Source organism: Diadema antillarum, unplaced genomic scaffold (genome assembly GCF_040938485.1).
Source record: "Diadema antillarum isolate AM-2024a unplaced genomic scaffold, OU_Dant_1.0 scf00000141, whole genome shotgun sequence".
NCBI lineage: Eukaryota > Metazoa > Echinodermata > Echinoidea > Diadematoida > Diadematidae > Diadema > Diadema antillarum.
The window spans coordinates 2,429,731-2,453,868 of NW_027271030.1; the positions used below are offsets into that span (position 1 = coordinate 2,429,731).

Genomic DNA, 24,138 nt, shown 5'->3' on the forward strand with positions numbered 1-24,138 from the left:
GCAACTTATGTGAAGTTATTTGTCAAAAGAGAGTCTTGCAGGTAAACTTTAACATAGAAAAGAGAGTCTTGCACATACTCTTTAATATATGACCTCAAATGACCTTTGACATCATCACATGACCTCCGACAACACCATAACATAAAGATACCCCTAGTGCTTCTATCACCCAGGTGTGGCTGCCATTGCTGTAACAGTTGCCAAGTTATGCATCATAAGAGAGTCTTGCAGGTAAACTTTAACATTTGTGACGGACGGCGGACGACGGACGACGGACGGACGCCATTTGGATCCCTTAGTCTCGCCTTCACCTCTGGTGGGCGAGACAAAAAGCATTTTGGGGCAATGTCGTTATCAATGCATATTCCAACTGTATGGTGTTATCAACCCGTGCAAGTACCATAATCACACTTTAATTCTGTTCATGATTCGCTAAATGCAATCATTAACATGACCTTTTCACCTGATGTAAAACCATGTGTGTATACAAGAAACATACAAAGTATGGGCAACCTACAGTATATTTCATATGTTATTGCAAATGTAACAAGGCTATCAACACACTATTTGAGAGATCAGATGGAGTTAACTTACAGAGAGCATAGCAAGAAGACTTAGATATGCTCCTAAGTTGATTTTGGAAGTATGTATTGGTGTGCTGAGCCTTTTATTTCAGTACATTGAAAGAATAAGAAGAAGAAAAAACAAAAATGTTTTGTGGCTAACAAGTTCCCTTGTTATACATTCATATCATCTCAATATTCACAGCATGTCATCAATTCTGTGTCTGCACTCTACTTACTGCATACACCGAATATTTCGTGGGGTTTTTATTTTCACGAATTTCGCAAGTCAGGTGCTATTCGCGAAATTAAAGACACACGAAAATATTGACTCTGATCCCGATGTAATGTGACGTACGTGAGTACACTTCTCTGTTCAGTACAGGACCCCACGATCGTGAATTCAACCACTCGCGAAATCGTCGGGAATTCCAGATTCACAAAAATTTAGACTCGCGAAATATATGGCGTATACAGTATTTAAGCCATGCATGAATACAGCAAACACCACAATTCTGGATCTATAAGGAACATGGTTTCACAAATAAAACACATAAGTCTGAGGTTTTTAGTTTGTATCCCTGCACTATCAACTTGAACATAATATCAATGACACATAGTTCACAGCAACGCTTCTTTGATGTCAAACAAAAAACTAAGTCCTAGCATGTCTTGTTACAATATACAACGTATTTGCTCTTTTGCTGGAGAATTTACCCCAAAGAGAATGTTATCTTTGAACCTTTACAAAGTATCAATGCTACTAATGACTGTTCTAAGTTTTCATTGGGTCTTTACAGATATGCTTTCACATTGCCCAATGGGTGGCAAACAAAGTAAACCATTGTGAGACCACCACAAAATGTTGATTCTGCACAAACTGTCAAAACAGTGCTTCAGCTGAATTTGTTATTCTTTTGAACTTCAGATTTACATGGAAGAGGGATCACTTTTCCAGTTAATATGACCACAATAACAAATAAATATCAACCTCATCAATAAAAATAAAAAAAATTTTAGTCAAACGCATTGTTCACCCATGAAACTTATCATGGGCTTTATGATGCATGGTCACAATTCATGCATATATCTTTGGGGTAAATTCTCCTTTGAAAGAGTATTCCAACACACTGTTCTTTCTGCTGCACTCTTCTTTGAAGCACAAAATAGCATTACACCATGGGGGTGCACCACATTGATAGGACGCCCTCTGCAGGTCTTTACTGTATATTGAGTACGAGAATCCCTCTGCAGCCACACATGCTGATCAGTTTTTGCAGGCGCCGTCTTGCACAGCCCCTCGCAGGCGGTGGTATTCTTTCAGCCTATCGTCATGAAGAGAAAGAAACATTGAGATATGAAAAGAGGAGGAAGATGTGATGGAGAGAAGGAGAGAGAATGAAAGATAGAAGGATGGAGGGAGAAACAGAGCGAGAGTGACATTAAGCCAATCAGACAGTGATGCTGTGAGCCTCCACTGGGATGAGGTTCCTTCATTTTGTGCTCCAACAGGGCTGCCAACATTTACTCATGAAAATGAGGGAGATTGTAAAGAACAATCAGGGAGAAATCTGTGTGTTACACACATCTCAACGGGCACAAATAATTCGAAAGTCGGGGAGACTTTCATTGTCATTTACTGTCAGGCAGTACATGTATATGTACTAAGTTTCATGAAGATACCTTGAGCCATTTCCGAGATATGGACAAAAAAAAAAAGAAAAAAAGGAGTGAAATATCAGCATTTTGACGTGACCATTGATCCCCATGGCCCGTAACGTTCTCCACAGAATCTTTATCAGGTAATACATGTATACATTACGTTTCATGAAAATACCTTCAGGCATGGCAGACATAGAGAGAAAATAGTGACAAATTTGACCTTGACCTTTGAACTTGACCATGTGCATCCAACAGTTGATAGGCACGGCTTTGTCCACTCTGTCTATGGCAAGTCTCATTTGGACACCTCAAATGGTTCTCAAGCTACACTGTCCACAAAATCAATTATGGACAGACGAAAGGATGGTTAGGCAACCGAAAAGGTAATGCCTCAGGAGACACTTTGTTGTGGAGGCATAAAAATCCTGCACATAAACTATTGTTAGCCTGTTTTCAACAGAACACTCCCATTTCCTTTTGGTGGTGTTTCATAAATGACATATGAAATGGATTGTGCAGTAGAGAAGAAAATTAGGCAATATCAATTGTCTTAACAGTTCCTCCATTTTCTTCTCAATCTCTCAATAAATTCATCTTACCTGACTGCATTGACCTTGATGAACCCAAGGGCATCTACTGGCTCATAGTCTCCCTTCACATCCATGCTACAGTGCAAGAAAAGATGAAAAGAAACACAACATATGTTTAATCAATGTGTGTGTGTCCATGCATGTGTATGTATGTATGCATGTACATGTATATACATTTGTATGTAAGTGTGTATGTATATATGTATGTATGTATGTGTATACATACAAACTTAATGTAAAAATGTATGAACTTCTTTATTCATTTTTGTATGTAAGTATAATTTTTGTGAGCCTGAACCCGAATGGTGTAACATCTATAATTACTGTAATTGTAAATCCTATAATATTTATGAACTCTGTTACATGACCATGCTTTCTGCGGTCAAATGCATAAATACTGCTAATGATAAAAACAATCGATAACCATAAGAAAAATTATTCTCTACCATTAGCTGTGTGTCTCCCACTGAAGACATATTTTTCCCCACTTAGAATATAGCTTTCTCCAGCCAACGTTAGTTTTGTCATGTATGCTCAAACATAAGGCTAGGAGAGCACCACACAGCATCTATAACCCCAGAGATTTCAGGGCCTTTACCCCAGCCCCAAGGAATGTTGCTATTTGTGTTCATGATGTGCACAATATTGTGAAGAAGAGTGTTCCATTTGCAAGGCTGTCCACAAGGAAAAATCTCCCATTTAAGAGACATTTGGGATTGGAGTCTCTGCTGCTATGAGCCAGTTACTTTTCAACACCACTTTGATAATGCTATGATGGTCTCAGTGACCAATTAAGAACTTGGGGGATTCCCCAAGGTGCACTATCTGAAACCTGACCAGCTCTGCATTGTGACCATTTAACCCTTATCCCACCAGGTTTTTTGAGGGAATAGAAAAAAACACCGGAGGGGGGGCCTTTTTGCCCCCCCCCCCTTCAGATCTCGGTCGTGAATCGCGCGATCCTCACGAAAATTTGCACTACGGTAGAGGCCAATGTAATCTACAAGACTGTATAGTTAGATTTTTCAAATTGTGATTTATGCATTTTATATTTTTTAATTTATGCTAATTCATGCAAAAATGATATTTTTTTTGCCTATAAATCAAAAAATAAAGCTCCAAGACTTCTAATTTTTGGTGAACAATCACACGAAACGTCGAGAGGGGGGGGGGGGGGGGGGGGGGGGGGGGCAAAAGATCACAGGAATTAGCTCAGGTGCACTAACCTGACCAGCTCTGCAATGTGACCAACTAAGAACATGGGAATTCCCCCAGGTGCACTAACCTGACCAACTCTGCATTATACAAGCTCTTGGAGGATTCCCTTGCATTGATGTATACATGGCCTTTGAAGACAGTCACTGTGACTGTTCCTTCCACATCCTCCTGGCTTCGAGCAATGCAGTCGCGGGTGAATTCACACTCGGGGCTGTACCAGAAGCCTAGGCAGAGAAGACACAAATATCTAGGGTAAGCTTACTTAAGTACAATGTGCAATATTAAATGGGTTAGTCAAATACCGGTTAGTGATTGGCTAAACACAGTCACGTGGTGGAGGTACATTCGTTATGTTCGCCCATGGGCGAACATTCTTGGTAATGTTCTCCCATGGGAGAACATTTTCACGTAACAAATGACAGAAGGCCTAGGACCGGCCACCCATGCGCGCACAGTGAATTTAGCTCTGCGCGAGCGAGCGATCGAGTGCGTTGCTGTGCGGTGCTCTGCGTGCATGCTGGTGGTTGCAAAGATCGTACACTGTAACTAGTCAACTACAGCCCAGTCGCTGTGTAGCGCACTGCGTCGGGCTACGCTAGCTTCGCGTAAGTACACTGAATCTCTACGATCTTTGGTGGTTGACGTTGACGTACATTTGACTAACCCATATAATATAACAGATGATGACTTTTGTTGTCGGGAACATGTACCAAACGTTCCACCCTCAGGGTTTGAAATGCTATTTCGGGAGGCTATAAGTCCCTCGACTTCGTCTCGGGACTTATAACCTCCCTCAATAGCATTTCAAACCCTTCGGGTGGAACATTCGGTATCTTCCCTCCCCCGCCAGTCATCATCTATATACTGTACACACATGCTAAATCTGCTATATCCATGTCTCTCTCTCTCTCTCTCTCTTTAAGTGACAATGGATTTTTCACTTTTTTTTTCTTTTTTTTTTTTTGGAGAAGGAGTTTTGCACAATACTTATCTGGAACAATGCTGACTTTTATGTGGTGAAATATTCTTAATAAACAACAATACACCACTGTTTAATCATTTTCATGTAAACAGAGTTACATTATTCAAAATAAACACATGTGTATGTGTGTGTGTCTAACATACCAAAGTTTGCTATTTTGCATCCTCTCTTCATTTGAGAGCAATCCAAGTCACTCTTTCATTACATTTAAAGGACAAGTCCACCTTCATATACATAAGGATTGAGAGAATGCAGCAATATTAATAGAACACATCAGTGAAAGTTTGAGGAAAATTGGACAATCCGTTCAAAAGTTATTAATATTTTAAGTAACTGCGCAGTCACTGCTGGAAGAGAAGACTACCACAATATATGATGTCACATGCGTACAACTAAAGGAAAATAAAAAGAGAATTTCACAAAACTTTACTTTTTGAATAAGGTGCACGTTTCTTCGACTTGCTACAGACGTATGTTAAGGGTAATATTATTCCCCCTGCCTTCTGAAAGAGAGAAGTCGAGTGTTCTTCTGTTACGCGAGAAAAATGGAAATATGTTGAACTTTCTTTATTCTTTCTTTATATCATTGAACTCATGTGACATCACAAGCTATAGTAGTCTTTTCATCCAGCCGTGACTGAGCAGAAACTTCAAAAATTCATAACTTTTTAACGGATTGTCCGATTTTGTTCAAACTCTCACTGATGTGTTCTACTAATATTGCTGCATTCACTCAACCCACATGTCTATGAAGGTGAACTTGTCCTTTAAACATCATTCATATGTGAGACATGAAGAGCTCATGTGTGTGCTTGGAATTTCTCCCCTAATCGCAAAAATATTGGTTACCTTCATAAACTTGCTCAGAAAAGCGTAGAGACAGCATCTGCTTTATCCTGCGAACTGCCTGTCAACAAAAACAAACAAGCAGAGCAAATTCTTCAGTTCTAATTCAGGTAGTGATGATAATGAGTAGTAGTAAACTTACTAGTAAAGGAACTGTCACATTTAATAACTGAGAAACTTTTCTCCCTTAAAGGATGTGTACAGTTCTGGTCGAGGTGAGGATTTAGCTTTTAACATTTTGCGAGATATTCAGAAACCACTCTGTGAGATGTCAAAGAGCATGCAATTCTAAGGGGTATCAAAAGTTTATTTGATAAGTAGCGGTTTTGAAGTGGCCGAGATATCCCAAAACAAGGTGAAACAAAGAGATCCCAATAAAGTTGGGGCATGTAGTCTTTTATTATTAACTCTTTTTTGGATATCTCAGCCATTTGGAAACCAATTTTCATCAAATAAACGCTGAATCCTTCTTAAAATTACATGCTCTTTCATATTTCACAAGAGGTTTCTCATTATCTCACTTAGGAATGTAAAATACATGAATCCCCACCTTAACCAGTACTGTACAGCCCCTTCAATACGAAAAACAGATATCCCAATACCAGAGCTTTTTAAAATCACGCGCGCCTATATGTGACCGTGTATCACAAAACGAACAAAAAGTTGTACCGCTTGCTTTTACATGAGGACTCAAAAAAGGTGAAATGGGTCAACCGAGTCAATCTTGAGTTTTTCATATTTTCTGAAAGAGCTATCCTTCTTCTAAAATATTAAGTTTGGGATCATGGCATGAATGGTGAAGTGTGTTTTAAGCAGTTTTTCTACAACTCTTTTGGGGGGAGAATAGAATGATCAGATATGTGTAAGAGTCCCCTTTTAATTTCTTGAAACCCTTAACACACTCTTCACTTTCAAGTCTAATAACCTTTGAAAGGATATTTCTACTGCTTTGAAAGTTGGCATTAAGTCATGGACAAAATTTGTTGATAGAACATGCTCAATTTTAGTGTAATCTGATAATCCCTTCATTGTTGTTCTGGTAGTGTACATCCTGTGTTTTGTCCCTTTTATTGCACAGGTAGCACGACTTGCTAAAGATTAAAAGCTTGAATAGACCCTGTACTGCAGAGCCTCTTTTCTCAGTTCACACTTTTCCAGAGTGTGTGCTTATTATCATTATCATTATTTTTTTTAAGTATTTAGATAGGTTAGGGGAGTCATTTGAATTGAGCTATATATCATTCTAAAGCTTAGAGTCCATTCTTTAAGAATCTGCCCGTAAACTAAAAATCCATGTCTGCCGAATTTTTGTTGGTTTTGAGATGCAGGGTCACATATATTATGGAATTACCTCGCTAGATAGGGCCTGCTGGTTTTATGACTTGCTCTGATAGTGACTCATTCATCATTTGACTCACCCTAACATTTACTACCACCATTACCACTCCTACCACCTGTTACTACCTTGTCCATGGTAAACGTCTCAATGTCCGTGTGTGCTGTGATAAGAATCTCCCCAGCAGGACACTCGTACACCCCTAGATCAGAGGAGAGCAACCACAAAAACACAGAACACATTACCTGGGCTATAGTATGGCTCTCAGCGATGGTTACATAACAAGACCTTATTTCTGTAACACACCCATGAGCAGAGTGGTGGGGGGTTAAAGTGTTCATGTAATACTGCATGAGCCATTCATCTTGTGGTGCCATTAATTTTGTGACTTTTGCAATTTGAGTGATATCAACATGAATACTGGTAACACTTCAATAATTAATAGGCTCCTGCAACACAAATGCAATGTATGTATATACATGTATATGCATATCGTCTCCACGGTAAATTATTACAAACATTTCTCTTGAAAGGTACTGCTTTCTCATTTTGTCATTGTGGTTCTTGAAGGTAGATTCAATCACTTGGAAAATAGCATTACAAGTCAAGAATGCAGGAAAAGTTACAGCATCAAATATTATTACTAATTAAGTTGACAAAAGTGACCACGTACCATCTTAAAACTTGATATGAACATTAACACTCATCTATTCTGTTCAAAATGCATATTGAGCAGGATATGTCACCATGCCTCTAGTTTTACACCACTTCCTCATTTTCAGGACACATCCAGGGAACGTACGTATTTTTTAAAAAAGACAGAAAAAAAGATGGGCTTTGAGAGTCATACCTCTAGACTTCATGCCGATGTATCGATTCTCCACAATGTCGATGCGTCCAACGCCATGTCGCCCCCTAACGTCAGAGCACAAATGAAAATGATGAGAAAGCATTAATATGCATCACATCACAAAATATCACATGCTCTTTGTATAGCTACTATAGGTTTGTATCCTCATTATCTCTCTTGTTCATCAACGGCTGATACTGTTAGCTGACCATTTAGTACTACTAGTACTACTGTAAAACACAATATTTTCACTGCATGAAATTTTCGCGAATTGGAGCCGACGGCCTTTTACGCAGCATGAAATTTTTGTAAGTTGCCTCTAACATTCAATACGTAGAGTGTAGACAAGACAGGAACTTTCACGTGCATTTCAATTTCACTAATCTTGGCTCTCGCAAATTTGCGAAATTAAAATGCACGCAAACATTCCTTGTTTTACAGTAGTTGTCTCGGACAAACTGCAAGGTTTAGGTATGAATTATCCATGGTTCGACATTTGTGGCAGCCTGGTGGCCCGGTGCCACTAAAAATTGATGTCGGGCCACCAAATTTCTGAAACGGTTATCTTTGGCTGTCCCAGTCGGGCAACTGAGATTTATAGTGGATTGTTATGCTTGTTTATATTTCAGACCGATACATTTCTTTTTCAGGCCATGATATTTCAGATTTAAAGATCTTACTAGCCCGATGATGAATGAACGAGGAAAATGCTATCATAAGGTAGTCAGCATGAGCATAACATGGTTGGCTGAGAACAGAATGAAGGTAGGCCTCAAGGGGCTGCTCCTTGGACCAAAGGTAAACAGTGTGAACGATTGAAAGTTTAAAACTAAAATATAGCACTTGTAGGGGCTCAAAATTCACCATTTATCAATTCAAATTTACCAGCAATAACACCAAACTCTACTGAGAAACCTGTCTGGCTGATGTGATTTGTCGGGATAATGAGTTATCCTTTGGTAGTATTTTGTTATCAAGAGTGTGAAATACTAATAGCTGGTATAACAGAATTTCATTCCTGAAATGCCCTCCCCCGCTCAGTTGTGGGTATGCAGAAAGCTGCTAATACGTGATGATCAAAGCATGTCCAAGCAGCAGTATTGAATTGCATGCAAAAAAAGCTGCTGGCAATTCACTCTCACACACAATGGATACCCCTCTGGCCCGACACATTGTAATTGATGTAATCAAATATGAAAAATCACGTAGCAGCCATGATCAGGTACTGTAAGCTCTGAGATTGTAGTACTTTTAGCAAAGCGTTTTGGCTGATAATTCACATTTTCGTCATTCCCAAAGAGAAATCCTGTTATTACAGCATCATTTCACACATTTCGTATGCATTTTTGTATATCTTTGAGCAAAAAATCAATAGTTCTGCAGCCATACAAGTACTATGTTTTCACTTTAAGAGTATAAGTCCCCCTTATGTGTTTGAAGCAAAAGCATTAAATAAAATGGTAATACATCAGCATTGGTTTACACAAAACTAGTGTTTAAAGATAATATAAAGTTTTGGTACCTCAAAAGTTTCCCTGAGTTTCCTTGTCTTAGTTTGTGTTTCAGGTTAAAGTACCTTTCATATAACTATCACTGTGAGAATTACTCGCCACAAAGTGCTCTCATGTCTTGGTAATCATGCAATAATGGTTTTGTACCAGAGCAGAGCGGGCTCTGAAAAATTCGAACGAGCCGTTAGTTTGACTCGACGCGGTACCGTGACAATCAATATACATGTATTGTACGAAACCATTATTGCATGATTACTAAGACATGAGAGCACTTTGGGGCGAGTAAGTTTCACAGTGTTTTTATGAAAGGTACTTTAACCTGAAACACAAACTAAGACAAGGAAACTCAGGGAAACTTTTGAGGTACCAAAACTTTATATTATCTTTAACTGTAACCACAAGTAAGCACATACCAAGTCTATACTTAACGTTTTCCCAATATCAGCAATGTGACATTTGGATAAGAAATGCTTGGTTTCATTCTGACATGTTGGGCATGACTAAGGAAGCATCTTACCCGATTTCATTGAGGTACAGAAACAGCTCGAGAGGTTCCATTACAACTTTGTTGTCTCCGAGATTGCGAACCGAAACAGGAATGCCTAGATTGAAAAAGGGAAATCACTCTTATAAGGTCTTGTTTCCACTGCCAACTTAAGATACTGGTGAGAAGCGCAAGAAAGTAGCTTGGATGACTGACAAGAATTTCAAAGAAGTACTGTAGATGTTGACTTACCAGAGCTTTGTGAATTTCACAAGCCGTTAAAATATCACCCTCAGGTGATGTGAGCACCAAGTATGCAAGTAATGTACATTGTAAGTACATGCAACTTGGGCAGGCAACAGCTGCACACAGATGCCTACCAAACTTACTACTATACTGTCTTTTGCAGGTAGAAGGTTCCCGATTGCAAGTTCAATCACCAATGAAATTGCCTTGCATCGCTCAACTCATCATATAATGCCTGCAAAATATTCAGTATCTTCAGTATTCCATAGATCATGGTCGCAAAGTCTCTTTATAATCTCTCTTGCGGCTAAGAGAGTAAAAAAATAAAACATAACACAGTCTACCTCAAGTCATATTGTATGCACTGGCACTGAATATTTTCACCAGCAAAAACGTGATTGCACAATGTACCACACTGCTTGATTGCAAGAGTCATGGACAAAGGGTGATATGGTACTTGCTCCTGCAGCAGTTGCTCCAGTCTTCTTTTCTCTGAGGGTTTAAGGTTAGGGTTGGGGTAGTGAAAGGGTTCTAGGTTTAGTTTGATGTAAAGATTAGGATTAGGCTAAGCCTGAGGGTTATGCTTGTGCAGTGTGGGTAGAAATTATATGTGGTTTAGCATGCATATATTCAGGGGAGCGATTGTCTCAGGAGCAAATGTCATGGAACCTGGACAAAGATCAAACATGTGATGCTGGAACAGAAGTGGTATGCTGCCCTCTTCAGGTATTGGTCATACAGTGCCAACACAGTGCTTTCAAAACCAGCATCTGCTTGTAAGTAGCCACAATCCTTACATAAGCAGTTTGCAGTTGACGAACTACCAAAAAATATTTGCTAATGTAAGACAGCAAAGCTAATTTAGTAGAGTTTCCTTTTGGCTATTTCCTTTTTTCCATTTCAGTTGTTATGAAATTCAGTTTGTCTAGGTTCTTAGGGTGTCTCACATTCTTATTGACCTGTACTCTATTTCTTTCCCACCACTCTGATTCCTTTCCCATCCATGTTAACAGTTCTCACCCAAGCTTGTTGTCACATCTGATCCTTTTGTTTAACATTCCATGTCTACAGTTCTTGCCCCAGCTCGTTGCCACCTTTATCTGGTTTGTTTTCATTGGTAGTCTGAGTGATTTGGGTTCTTTCATCTTAGTTGGTCTCTTCCATTGCTGTTAACACCTATTGGTCCTCACAGCTCATTTGAATATGTAAATATGTAAATACAGTTTATGTAAATTGTGCCCATGATGTTGAGCTTTGCTGAGGGCAAGTCAGTCTGAAAATAAACGAGAGTGCTCCTCAGGACTTGAAGCGTGCAGGACTCATGTTTACAGTCTGCGTCCCTGAACCTGTAGATTATCCTACACTAAAAATATATATTAGAAGTAAAATCTTGCCAAGATCTCACCTTTCTTGAACTCAATCTGCAGTTTGTCCGCAGTGTCCGGGGCTTTCTCTGGGTCAGTGGTCATCTGGAAAATACCATCTGGTGCCTCATGCTGTGAAACAGAAAATAGATAAAAAAATAAAGGTAAAAGTAGCTTCCCCTCTCAGCATTGTGTCACTGAATAGGTGTGTCTTCATCAGCCCGAAGTTCAAACTAGAGGGATATTTTGCGGTCTTGGAAAATAGCCCGATACAGCGAATGTGCGTCTTCATCAGCTCGAACAGCCCGCTTGGGGAAATTAGCCCGAAAATTGACGCATGCGCACTTTGCATCACTACTCGTCTTAGCTCGCGGTTCGAAAGCGGATTTCCCCCCGCAAAATCTTCTATAATCACCGTATGTGCGATACTACAACCAGGAAGGTGAGCAGTACAGCATATTCTCTCCAAAGGGACATCAATAACGCTACTCTTTCTTCTGTCCAGTGAGGCATCTTATATGAAATAAACAATTTGCAATGTTTAAACAGGTCAAACTAGAAATATCACTTAAGGTGATTAATACCCCCGCCCCGTGACGACAGTCTTACCCAAGGAATGATCTTTCCTTGATCTTCTGCCATTTAAATGCCGTTACCATAGCAACGCAGCTTCCGACACGTCCGAAAAATATGTCTTGCACATCTTCCCACCAAGACTATTGTGTGTGCCACATTTCATAAGCTTTTGTCAAAAACTGAGGAAGTAGTTCAATCCTCAAGATCTTTCCTTGATCTTCCACCATTAATATGCCGTTACCATGGCAACGCAGCTTCCGACACGTCCAAAAAATATGTCTTGCACATCTTCCCACCAAGACCAATGTGTGTGCCACATTTCATGAGCTTCAGTCGAATACAGAGGAAGTAGTTCAATCTGCAAGATCTTTCCTTGATCTTCTGCCATTTATATGCCGTTACCATGGCAACGCAGCTTCCGACACGTCCGAAAAATATGTCTTCCACATCTTCCCACCAAGATCAAGGTGTGTGCCACATTTCATAAGCTTTGGTCAAAAAACTGAGGAAGTAGTTAAATCTGCAAGATCTTTCCTTGATCTTCTGCCATTAATATGCCGTTACCATGGCAACGTACTTTCGGGTACTGTCAGAAAATGCGTCTTGCACATCTACAACCAAAGGCACACATCTGTACCAAGTTTCATAGAAATTGGGCAAAAACTGAGGAAGTAGTTTGCAACACAAAATTTTCCATCATTTTGGCTCATAATATGTGAGCTGTTACCATGGCAACATACTTTTTGTCACTGTCAAGAAATGTGTCATGCTGACCTATATCCTAAGACAAACATTTTCAATATGAATTCCATGAGAATTGGAAGAACACTGATGAAGCAGTTTTGCCATGAAGCATTTTGCCCTATATTTTACCAATATCATGCCGTTACCATGGCAACGCACTTTTTGCCACTGCGGAAATATGTGTCTTGCACATTAACATATTCAGACGAACATTTGTACCTAATTTCATAAAAATTGATCAAAAACTGTGGGAGGAGTTCGCGATGCAAGATTTGTACCCATTTTTGCCCATAATATGCCGTTACCATGGCAACGTACTTTCGGGTACTGTCAAAAAATACGTCTTGCACATCTACAACCCAAGGCACACATCTGTGCCAAGTTTTATGGGAATCGGTTGAAAACTGAGGAAGTAGTTCGCGACGCAAGATTTGCAACGGACCGACCGCCCGACCGACCGCCCGACCGCCCGACCGTCCGCTGATTCCTATATACCCCCTTCAAACTTCGTTTGGCGGGGGTATAAATACACACAATCTGCAAGAATCTTCAGCTTAGGTAGAGAGGACCAGAAGAAGAAGTGCAAACAATAGCCAGCATGCACGGTACTGAGTTTTAACAGGGAGGTGAGAGGAATCAACAGTAGGCCTAGTGCACATATGACTTCGGGATCCTTGAATACACCGTGCGTGTATGTACTGTACACAGTCACTAGCTTGTACATGCGCTTTCCATAGCCAGCTGGCTGACCAGAAGCGTGGAGGGATCGAGAAAGTTTCGCGCTGATGGAGACGCACCCAAAATAGCGCGCTATTTCACGAATTAGCGCTCTAGTTCACGAACTAGACCAAGAATTTGGGGAAAATTTTCCCGATCAAATAGCGCGCTATTTGCGTCTTCACTACAGAGATAGCGCGCTATTTTGACATCGGGTTAGTTTGGTAACCGCAAGATAGCGCGCTATTTTGAAACTTCGGGCTGATGAAGACACGCCTAATGTCACATTTCCAACCAAGATCAAGATCCCTGGTGACTGCAACCTTGACTACTCTTGGAAACATTTTTTCAGGAAATTTTTACCAAAATTAATGTCATTTCCCACGTCTATGCATATACTTACAGTAATTAGATAACCCCCAATTTAGTTAACAAGTTAGTTATGATGAAATTTATGGCATGTGTTCAACTAGCTCAGTATCTATTCATCATCAGTGGTGCAACTCTCCCCAATGCTTTCACTTAAACATCAATGAAGACATGGAGGCCATGTTGTAGTTGGTTTTAACTTAATTATGGCTATCAAAGCATCGATATAAACAATTACCCTTGCTAACTTGTAAGGTAAAAAAATTATAGAAACAGAAATGAAGTTCGGAAACATTGTGTTTTTACCATAACACATTTGAAAGTCATTAGATGCAAATTTCATATTATGGAACATGGAGGTGATGATGTCACAATCTTCTGTTACAGCTTCATGCTGGTTTCAAACAAGATACAAGGCACAAGTCTGGTTAGCAAAAACTGAGTTCACACATATTCAGGCTACATGAGGTTGTATCGAACCAGTTGCCATGGTGATAAATTAAAATAGCAACAGGTCTTTTAATTAACAGAGTAGCAGGCCTACCTTTGGGTCTTCCAGCACGCCTGCCTCGTAGCTGATGTGCATCAAGTTACCATCCATGCTCCATGGAGAGCTGAGAGTGACTGGGAGCGGGATGTTGTTAGCCTTGGCGTACTCAAACAGATCTGTACGCCCCAGGAACCGGTTGTAGAATTCTGGCATCTTCCATGGGGCGATGATCTGATGAAAAGGATGAGAAGTCATAGAAGAGGTACAAAGGGCAAAAGGAATGGTCCTCATCATCATGGCCGCATAACCGCTTTAGCTACTATGGTAACCACCACCATTATCACTGGCAGGTATCATGATGTTCTACCATCATGAGTGTTTATCATCAGTGGTATCATGAGCAGCTTCCATCACCATGCTGTTCATCATCTCAACTAATGACTGCATCATCCTTACCATTCATGATGATTGTCCCTTTTACCTACTGTTACCATTGTTCCCATCACCTATCATTATCTTTATTGTTATTCACTAAAACTACCACTGTCTCAGTGATCTAAAGTCACACTGTTTTATAATACATACAATGTAGATGTCGTTGTCACAGTCTGAATCACCTGTGTTTCCAGCACCTATCAGCATCAGTGTCACCAATGCCTACAATCAACATCATCACAACTACCTAAATTGCAGAACTTGGTCCTTTCATCTGATCTGAACAACTAGCGCAGGTCTTGGTCATTTAAACTGTGTCTTCTGCCTGATGAGGTGTCTATCTACAGTGGAAGCTAAAGATATTATTACTGTAAAACCAGAAATATTGGCATGTATTTTTCACACATTTCGTGAGAGCCAAGATTCGTGAAATTAAATTGCACATGAAAGTTCTTGTCTACTATATATGCATTTAATGCTGGTGGCAATTCACATAGATTTCATGCTGCAAAAATATCTTGCTTTACAGCTTGACTGAATGATGCCCAAACACATTGGCTATTGCCCCAAATAAAACAGAGAAGAATGGTTGGCTGAGAACCTTATGACATCACAAGATATCTCATACAAATAGGAAAAGTACTCTCTGTATCTCTGAGCAACCAGCAGCTGATTAATAGCCAGACTGGTAATGATCCATCTGTTCTTATGATTACAAAAGCCCTCCACTGCCAAAAAGCATCCTCTCAACCTTCTCCAACAAAAGCGATACGATGATGGCAAAGCTGCCCCTTGTATCTTGCTTGGTGTATCAGTGCTCCTACATTTACCTCCTTCACCATCTCAGTGAACTTTGTAGTCTGTTTGAAGGAAGAAGTTCCCCACAACAATCTCTTTCAATCCTACCTAAAATATGAGAAATATCATATGGCACGGGATATGACCAATTTAGCTACAATTGCTCCCAGATGTAGTTGTGAAACTGTAAAATGTTCCCTCAAACTCCAACTCGAAAGCTTTAATTTGCCACTCACAAGCCTCAAGTATGGTTAAGTGTGAGATGTCTTGAATGTTTGCGGCATCTCCTAGCTACATGTAGCAAATTCCCATTGACTTTGTCCACTCCATGTTACAGGACAACCATAAAATATTTACAAAGGGCATGCTTTTCTAATGAGGTATCAGTTTTAGCATGGAGGTGTTATAGATGAAGTGGCAACTCTTCTAAACTAAATGGGATGTCTATCATTCCTTTGCACTCTTAAGCCATGCCCACGGCTGCTCTATCTCCAAGACAAATTTGGAGACAATGAAAGATATTTTTTTTCACATTTCCTTATATTACAAGCTGTATATCAACCTAAAAACTTGAATGAAATACTACTATGTCACGAACAGTTTAGTTAAGAACTTCATGTATTTCTGTTCTCCTCAGAAAGCCCCAATCACAAATACATGAAAATGAGGTCCTTTTACCGGTAAAAACTTTAACATTTTCCATGATCAACATGTTAGCTTCCTATTTTTCAATATGGCATATATGTGACTGTCTCAACAAACTACAATGTACTCCATTGTAGTGTCTTCCAGCATTATTTTTTTTTCTACTCTTTGCAATTAAAAGTGTATTTTTTATGCACCATTTTGATTGCTGCTATAATTCAAAGCACACATTTATTGTTGCCAGCCTACTGTAAAAGAGAGATTGTTGCCAGCCTACTGAAAAAGAGAGAGACCGGCATCAGGAGACGTATTTTCTTCTGTATGAGAACGCTAGTCCTGATTACTGATGCGCTCTTTGGTCAAAGCGCCTGGGTACCACCTGTTGTTATTAAAGAGCATGACCCCTTGGTGGTGTAATGCATGACTTCAGAGGATAACAGTTAGTTTCTACTATTCAAAGGCCGTTCACGCACAGAGTTTGGCCAACTCTGTTTCAGTCGGCCCAACTTGGCATGGTGAATAATTCCTCTTTTGTTACATGCTTCCCCAGCAAAGCATCATGCTGCTATATTGTTATCCACTGGAGCCGAGTTGTCCAGACTCGATGCATAGATGGCACTGGTTTCCCCTCAATTTTAAACACCTCCCTATTTCCAGCTGCCATTACAGTAACTAGTCAGTGACAGCTTGAAAGAGCCAAAGCTATGTCAGAGGGCTACTGTTAAAGTGGATATTGAAAGCAAGAGATTATTAAAGCACAAGGGTGGAAGTGGAGGTGAGAGTTTTCTTCAATTTTGTCTTCTTCTACAAATGAAATTTGTAAGATCGCAACTGCTGATCTATAATCATGAAAGCTGCAGATGACAGGTTCGAATCCGACTGTTTCCTTTTCTGACATGTTTGCTAAAATCACAGATCAGCAGTTGCGATCTCACAAATTTAATATGCAGAGAGAGACAAAATTGAAGAAAACTCACACCTCACAGGGGATATTTTCGCGCACATAAGTTTTTGCATTCCCCTGAGTAAGATGAATTTCGCATGATTTTAATTCTGCGTAATCAAGACATTACACAGGGGTACATATGGCTAGTACAAATATTTGCATGCTTTTGTTTTTGTGCTAGTTTCTGGTTGCATAAAACACAAAAAAAATTTCCACACCACGAAAATTTCTCCTTTTACTGTATTTACAAAGTACTTCATCATGGGACTCATTTCCTGTGCCCTTGGTTTAAAATGAGCTTGCTCTTCACACCAATTTTATGTACAACATTCATTTTTCTGTTGTTGTTTTTTTTTGGGGGGGGGGGGTGGAGGCGGTTTTCTGATGTAAGAGTTTATCTTTGAAATTTACCATGTCAATGCACTATAATGTAGAATTTTGTTTTTCATTACATCACTGACTATAAGCTTATAAGCTTGTATGTGTACATGACTTGAAAACATCATGAACGTGTTTCTTTCCTGACACTAGAAACTGGCGAGAGAGGGAGAACTTACCTCTATGGACGGCATGAGTGCGTAGCAGGAGAGTTCAAATCGGATTTGGTCATTACCCTATGAGGAAGGGGAGAGGGGGACAGAGTTTTGGAAAAAAATAGCAGAAGAAAAAATTTGGAGTAAAAAGGTTTGATAAAACAGAGCAAAATGGAATAAACACAGCAGTAGAGTATCATCAAAATCACACTTAAAATGGCAATGATATAGAATTTTGAAGTTTCACATTGTTAATATATTTGCAAAACAGTGATATCAGTCACAACCATATTTGTGTGTTGGATGTGATGATGTCATCATCTCAAAAGTCTTCCATTGACACGTACATACAAACACACACACACACACACACACACACACACACACACACACACACAAAATAAATGAATAAATTTCCTTTGTTGACATGAAATTAATGTGAATAGCCTGGGCTTCAGACCATTGGAGTCTAGTGACTGCTAGGGGGAAAGGAGTGCCACTGGTCTCTATTTTCTACAGGAGTCTAAAGGAGCCTGATCTTTCGATCCTGTAGCAGTATCTTCATCAGCGGCAAAATGACAAACATTAAGGGAAAGCAGACGATCAATATATTCTGTATGAGAGGGGCAGGGCAAACTTTAAAGTGTACCAATACCCTGAGTATTATGTTTGCTATATAATACACTTGACACATGCCCTCTGCAAAATATTTTCATTTTTTGTCCCTCCAATTTTCATTTATTTGGGTTTAAATGTAAATCTTAAAGAGTATGCATAAGGAAAACAATTTGAGATAGACTACAGTGTAGTCGATCACCTGATTCTTTCAATCGAACGATCGTGCTGTCGATGCAAATGCATATCACCGCATTTTCCAAATGCGGTGATATGCAATGCATGTGCGTGATCAGCTAACTGATTGAAGTGAAATCTCGATATTATTTGTAAAAACATATGCTTATAGCTAGAATGTGCACACATCAGTACCAGTGCTTACGGAGAAGAACTTAAACGCTCAAATTGTTATAGAGATTTGATCAGATTGATCAAAATATGTATACTTTCAGGGGCTACAACAGGTGAATTATGGCTGTTTTTTTGTGTATTCTAGCTCTACACAAATTTGATTCCCCAGGGTATTAGTACACTTTAACACACTACTCAAATTCACGATAGGTCTCGCTTCGCAAGGACAGTCAGAAGAGAGATCTTATCTTTTTGACGGCTGACTGTCTCACCTTTCCTGTGGCTCCATGTGAGATATACTTGGCACCATTCTCCTTGACAACCTCAATGATGCCCTTGGAGATGCAGGGTCTAGCCAGGGCGGTTCCCAGCAGATACCTGTCCTCATACTTGGCATTGGCTTGAATGGCGGGCCAGATGTTCTCCACAACAAAGTCCTTCTTCAAGTCTTTGACAACATACTAATGTGGATATATGCACAAAATACAATGGGAACATACAAAAATTGAGCTCCAGTAGAGTTTGAGTACAAAATTATCTTGTAAAGAGATACAGTACATCTCTTTCTTAATGATGTAATTATACAGATCTGCAAACTTTCCATGCCATGTGACTGAGGAAAAATATTTAAAATACCATCAGGGATACAGGTATCTGGAACTGAGCATTACTCATTTCAATGTTATTACACTGAAATTTTGTCTGAGGTTGGCTGTCTTGCCTACATCAACATCTGCCTGTATTTGAATAGTATACAGTAACATACAAAATATTTGATCATTTCCATCATAGATCATCATGTACCAGGTACCGTACATGGATGTAGAATGATTGTCAAAGACAAGAGTGTCTTTGGTGGCTTTAAGAATTGAAATAAAAATCATTTGCATATCAACACAAAAAGAAGAAAAAAATGAATTAATAGAGCCCAACATGGCTTCATGCTCATCTGACAACCCATTCACACTAGTCACTTGGGTGATCACCCATTAGATTCAACAGGGAATCAAACTAGGAACACCAGTGAGATACTTCTTTCATAAATACTAGTGAATGAGCTCTCAGTTGAAAATCAGGAACGGTTAGAGGAGAAGATTTCTGAAAAGTCACTCAGCATTTTACCATGGAGTTTACCCACATTGCCTTTCATGCTACAGTATCATCAGCGAGTTCCCGCTTGCCCATCTGCGAATATATGTATCGAAGCATACACTCATCTGAAACTGTTGACTCCAGTAGGGATTTTTCAGCTCCATTTGTACAACTTTCATAGAGATCAGTGATTAAGCTGGACACAATGGCCCTAATACACGAAGGGATACAATCTTGTCCATGGTTTAAACTACATGGACAAAGACCATGGGGAGCCAAGTGTCACATGGAATATTTCATTACGAAATCAGTCATTTTGTCAACAAAAGGACTATTTTGTCGACGAAATGTTGTCATTTCGTTACAAAATAATAATTTCGTCAAAGAAATTACTGATTTCGTAACAAAATATTCCATGCGACACTTGGTGCCCCATTGTCTTTGACCATGGTTAAACCATGGACAAGATTGTACCATCTTCGTGAATTCGGGCCAATTGTTAAAGGCGCATGGTCCCAGTGTTTTAGTCAAATGCATACGCGGGCGCACGGCGCAAGTTTCCTATAGAGACCTACGCTATAAACTCCTCTTTGGCGCTTAGGCTGTGGCCCACTTCCCCGAGTCCGAAGAAGTCCGATCCACTGTAGTCAGTGGTCCGATCACAGTTCGGCTCATTATTCGGCTGAGGGGGATGACAGCTCTAGCAAACTTCATTTGTGATGTCATAATAAGAAGCACATATACACGCACCCTGGCATTACTATAGACTGCGTGATGCGCAGAGAAGACAACGAAGGCAACGTTACTTAGCAACACCTACTCGCCTTACTCTTGATGACAGCTCAACTTCGGCAATCTTCGTATCAATGCTAACAGTGATCGGCAGTATCATCAACAGCGCCCTCTACACTACCGGGACTATGCACCTTTAAAAGGCTTTTCAAATGAGAAAGCCGGGCAGGCCTTCTCACTCCATGGTATCCCATTGTTACCAGGTCTTTCAATGAAAGGCTCACAAACAACAAAAATAGCTCCCCAAATTGAATTTGTGAAAAGGTTTTCAGTGGGGTCAACATCAGGACTTTGAGAATGAATGGGTTGCTGAATATGGTCTGAAATATAGGTTAGCAAGATCTCAAGAATTAAAGGTACAAGAGTACAATGTAGTATGAATGAAAGTTTGACAGTTTACCAATGATTAAGGATTTCACGTAACTACACAGGGCTCAGCACTATCTATTATCTCTTATGGCCTGTTTGTGCCACTAAATCTTCAAACCTGACATTTTGGTGGCCCCGGAAAAGAATGTTGTTGGCCTGAAGTCAACAGAAATATAACAATCTATTTAGAATCCTAAGTGCCCGTTCAGGCCACCAAAAGGTAGTCTTTTTGGAAATTTGGTGACCCGACATCAATTCTTAGTGGCCCTGGGCCACTGAGCCAATGTCGCTATTAAATGTTGAGCCCTGCTATGCTGTACATATATTAATACACAGTATGTGTTGTAGGGATGCACATTATAAAGTACACACACAAATCTGAAAAAAAAAAGTATTTCATTTCCCACCTGTAGAACTAACAATGTTTGTCTGTTCAACTTAACTCTAAAAACATCTTTTTGTTTTTCTTGAGTTTATCTAAAACATTAAATTTTTTTCTTAGCTTGTCCTAAATTCCTTCTACACAATTATGTTTCCTTCTACAAAATCTAGGTTCATCAAAATTATTCAGGGCTCCATGGAAGACCACTACTTATTGGTGAATGGGCTACCCTGACAAAAGATTAGAAATAAATAAATAAATGATTAAATGAATAAATAAACAAATAAATAAATAAACAAATAAATAAATAAGTAAACAAATAAATAAATAAATACATGACATACAGGACATCTTACAGGTCATTCCATAGTATTTAAAGCCTTTGATATGATTATGAACAGTACAAATTCTTCTGATTTCTACAATTTCACATGACACATACTGCAATCCCACTATGGCGTACAATTTTGCCAAGGAAGAATGCTCTGCAGAAAGAAAGGAAAGAAGGAACAAAAAAAAGAAAAAGAGAGAAGGGTTTCTGATCGTTGCAATCTCCCAAATTGGAGCCACCTGAAATGCCAAGTGCAGCCTATCTACTTTGGTAATCAAACACGTACGGTTTCCTGGCCACTGCAATTTAGGTGCCTAAACCCGCAGAGAATGCCACATGCATACGGGTCGTATGGCACTACCACTCTTCATGCATCATTATTCTTTTTTCTTTTTCTTTTTTTCTCTCTCTCTGTTTCTGTCTGTCTGTCTGTCTGTCTCTCCCTTTCTTACTCTCTTAAACTTCCTTACAAGTAGAAACATTCCTACACACACACACACACACACACACACACACACACACATATACACCTATACAATTGTACATACATGTATGCATGAAGTCAGCTGTGTCTTCAGTCAAAGAGCGTGTTTCTACTGAGAGCACCTCACATCCCTGGCATCGCCACGAATTTTGTCCAACGCAGCACCTCGTATTTTATGACCACTCGAGCTGTTTCTACTGAGCGATAAAATACGAGGTGATGCAAAGGTGACGTGCAAATGCGGCGATTCCGGAAGTCAGGTATTTTTAAGTCACAGATTTGGGTCACGCGCGCACTGCCTGTTAATACGATCCGAACCCTGCCTGCTTTGCTACAACTGCGTCGGCTATTTTTTGATTAGCCATTTCTCTTCGTCTTCCCATCCAATATACCCCGAACTAACATACTGGTATCCTGCCACTGACTGATGAGAAATCTTTGGAGATAGAGGGTCCAGTTGAGATTTTCTCAAGGCTGCGACATACTAATGTGGTACTCTCGCGATTCGAGACAATATAAAATTAAATAACGCGGTGTAAAATCAAGTAAGTGATGAGGGCTTAGAAATGCAATAAGTTAGGCTGTTAATCACGCGAACAATAGGCGATGAATGCCACAATTCACATGTAACGTAACGTATAGGGCCTATAACACATACACAAGTGAGTTGGTACCAACAAAGCATGATGCGAACACGGTCGCTGTGTGTACACACGTATTTTGTACACATGTGTGCGATGAACCGATTGAAAAGCGCGGGGAGAAATTCTAGACGTCCGATACACCACGAATTTCGCTACCCGGTGTGTTTCTACTGAGAATCGTCCTTCGCGTCACCACGCATCGACCACCTCAATAGATGGACGACGGAGCACCTCGCATCAGCCGGCATCGGCCACTACCAGATCTGTTTCTACTGAGGAAAAATTCGAGGTGTCACCACGCATCGGCCGGTATCGGCCGGCATCGGCCGGTATCACCACACATCGGCTGGCATCACCTCGAATTTTCGTCGCTCAGTAGAAACACGCTCAAAGACTCTAGGTCACAGTGGTATCTGATATGTCACTTTCCATTTTTATTTCAAACAGTGCAATGAACCAACCTGAATGAATATTTCTTGCCTTGTGCAGTGACTATTCAAATACTTGACAATCAGGGTATGTCAGGGTATTTGACAACAAATCTGTTGTATTTCATGGATAACTGAAGCTGCTGGAAAGAGACAACATACAGGTCTCCATTTAATCATTTTCATCTTTTTAACATACTGTGTACGCCAAATATTTCGCAAAGTTTTCATTTTTGCACATTTCACAAGTCAGGTGCTATTCGCGAAATTAAAGACACATGAAAATAATGACTCTGATCCCGATATGAATGTGACGCACACGTTTCATTTCTCTGTTCAGTACAGTACTCCATGATCGCGAATTTAACCACTCACGAAATCGTCGGGAAGTCCTGATTTGCTAAATATATGGCGTATACAGTACTCATATTACACATTTTATCCATTACCTGAATATGAATGAAGCATTTTATCCTAAATATGCTTTTCCTAAAATCCTGAATTCTAAATGGCTGAAAGCCACAACACATAGGACTTCTAATATGTCTGTTTGTTTCACTCTACAAACCCACTGATTGCTTGAACATTGTAAAGAAAAGATCCACTGATTTGTGATATGTGCTTTACATCAATGGTATTGGTATTGTTACTAGAAAAACCACAAATACAATGTTATGCACGGAAAGAAACAATCATTATTTCTTGAGGTTTTTTTTAGATGAGACGCGCATGAGCAGTCATGTGA

The 24,138-nt window shown here is 39.8% G+C and overlaps 1 protein-coding gene across 1 annotated transcript in view; it reads right to left on the reverse strand.

Annotated features, from left to right (window-relative positions):
* Positions 1–1,593: 1,593 nt before the first annotated feature.
* LOC139721337 (argininosuccinate synthase-like) overlaps positions 1,594–24,138 on the reverse strand; it is a 34,774-nt gene continuing 12,229 nt past the window's right edge. The window contains exons 3-13 of the mRNA XM_071632656.1: positions 19,144–19,332; positions 17,930–17,986; positions 14,603–14,779; positions 11,694–11,784; positions 10,076–10,160; positions 8,048–8,112; positions 7,326–7,399; positions 5,865–5,922; positions 4,101–4,257; positions 2,825–2,890; positions 1,594–1,888 (exon numbers count right to left, since the gene is read on the reverse strand). Of these exons, the coding sequence (XP_071488757.1) occupies positions 1,831–1,888; positions 2,825–2,890; positions 4,101–4,257; positions 5,865–5,922; positions 7,326–7,399; positions 8,048–8,112; positions 10,076–10,160; positions 11,694–11,784; positions 14,603–14,779; positions 17,930–17,986; positions 19,144–19,332 (1,077 nt within the window). The 3' untranslated portion in view covers positions 1,594–1,830. The remainder of the gene's footprint in view (positions 1,889–2,824; positions 2,891–4,100; positions 4,258–5,864; positions 5,923–7,325; positions 7,400–8,047; positions 8,113–10,075; positions 10,161–11,693; positions 11,785–14,602; positions 14,780–17,929; positions 17,987–19,143; positions 19,333–24,138) is intronic.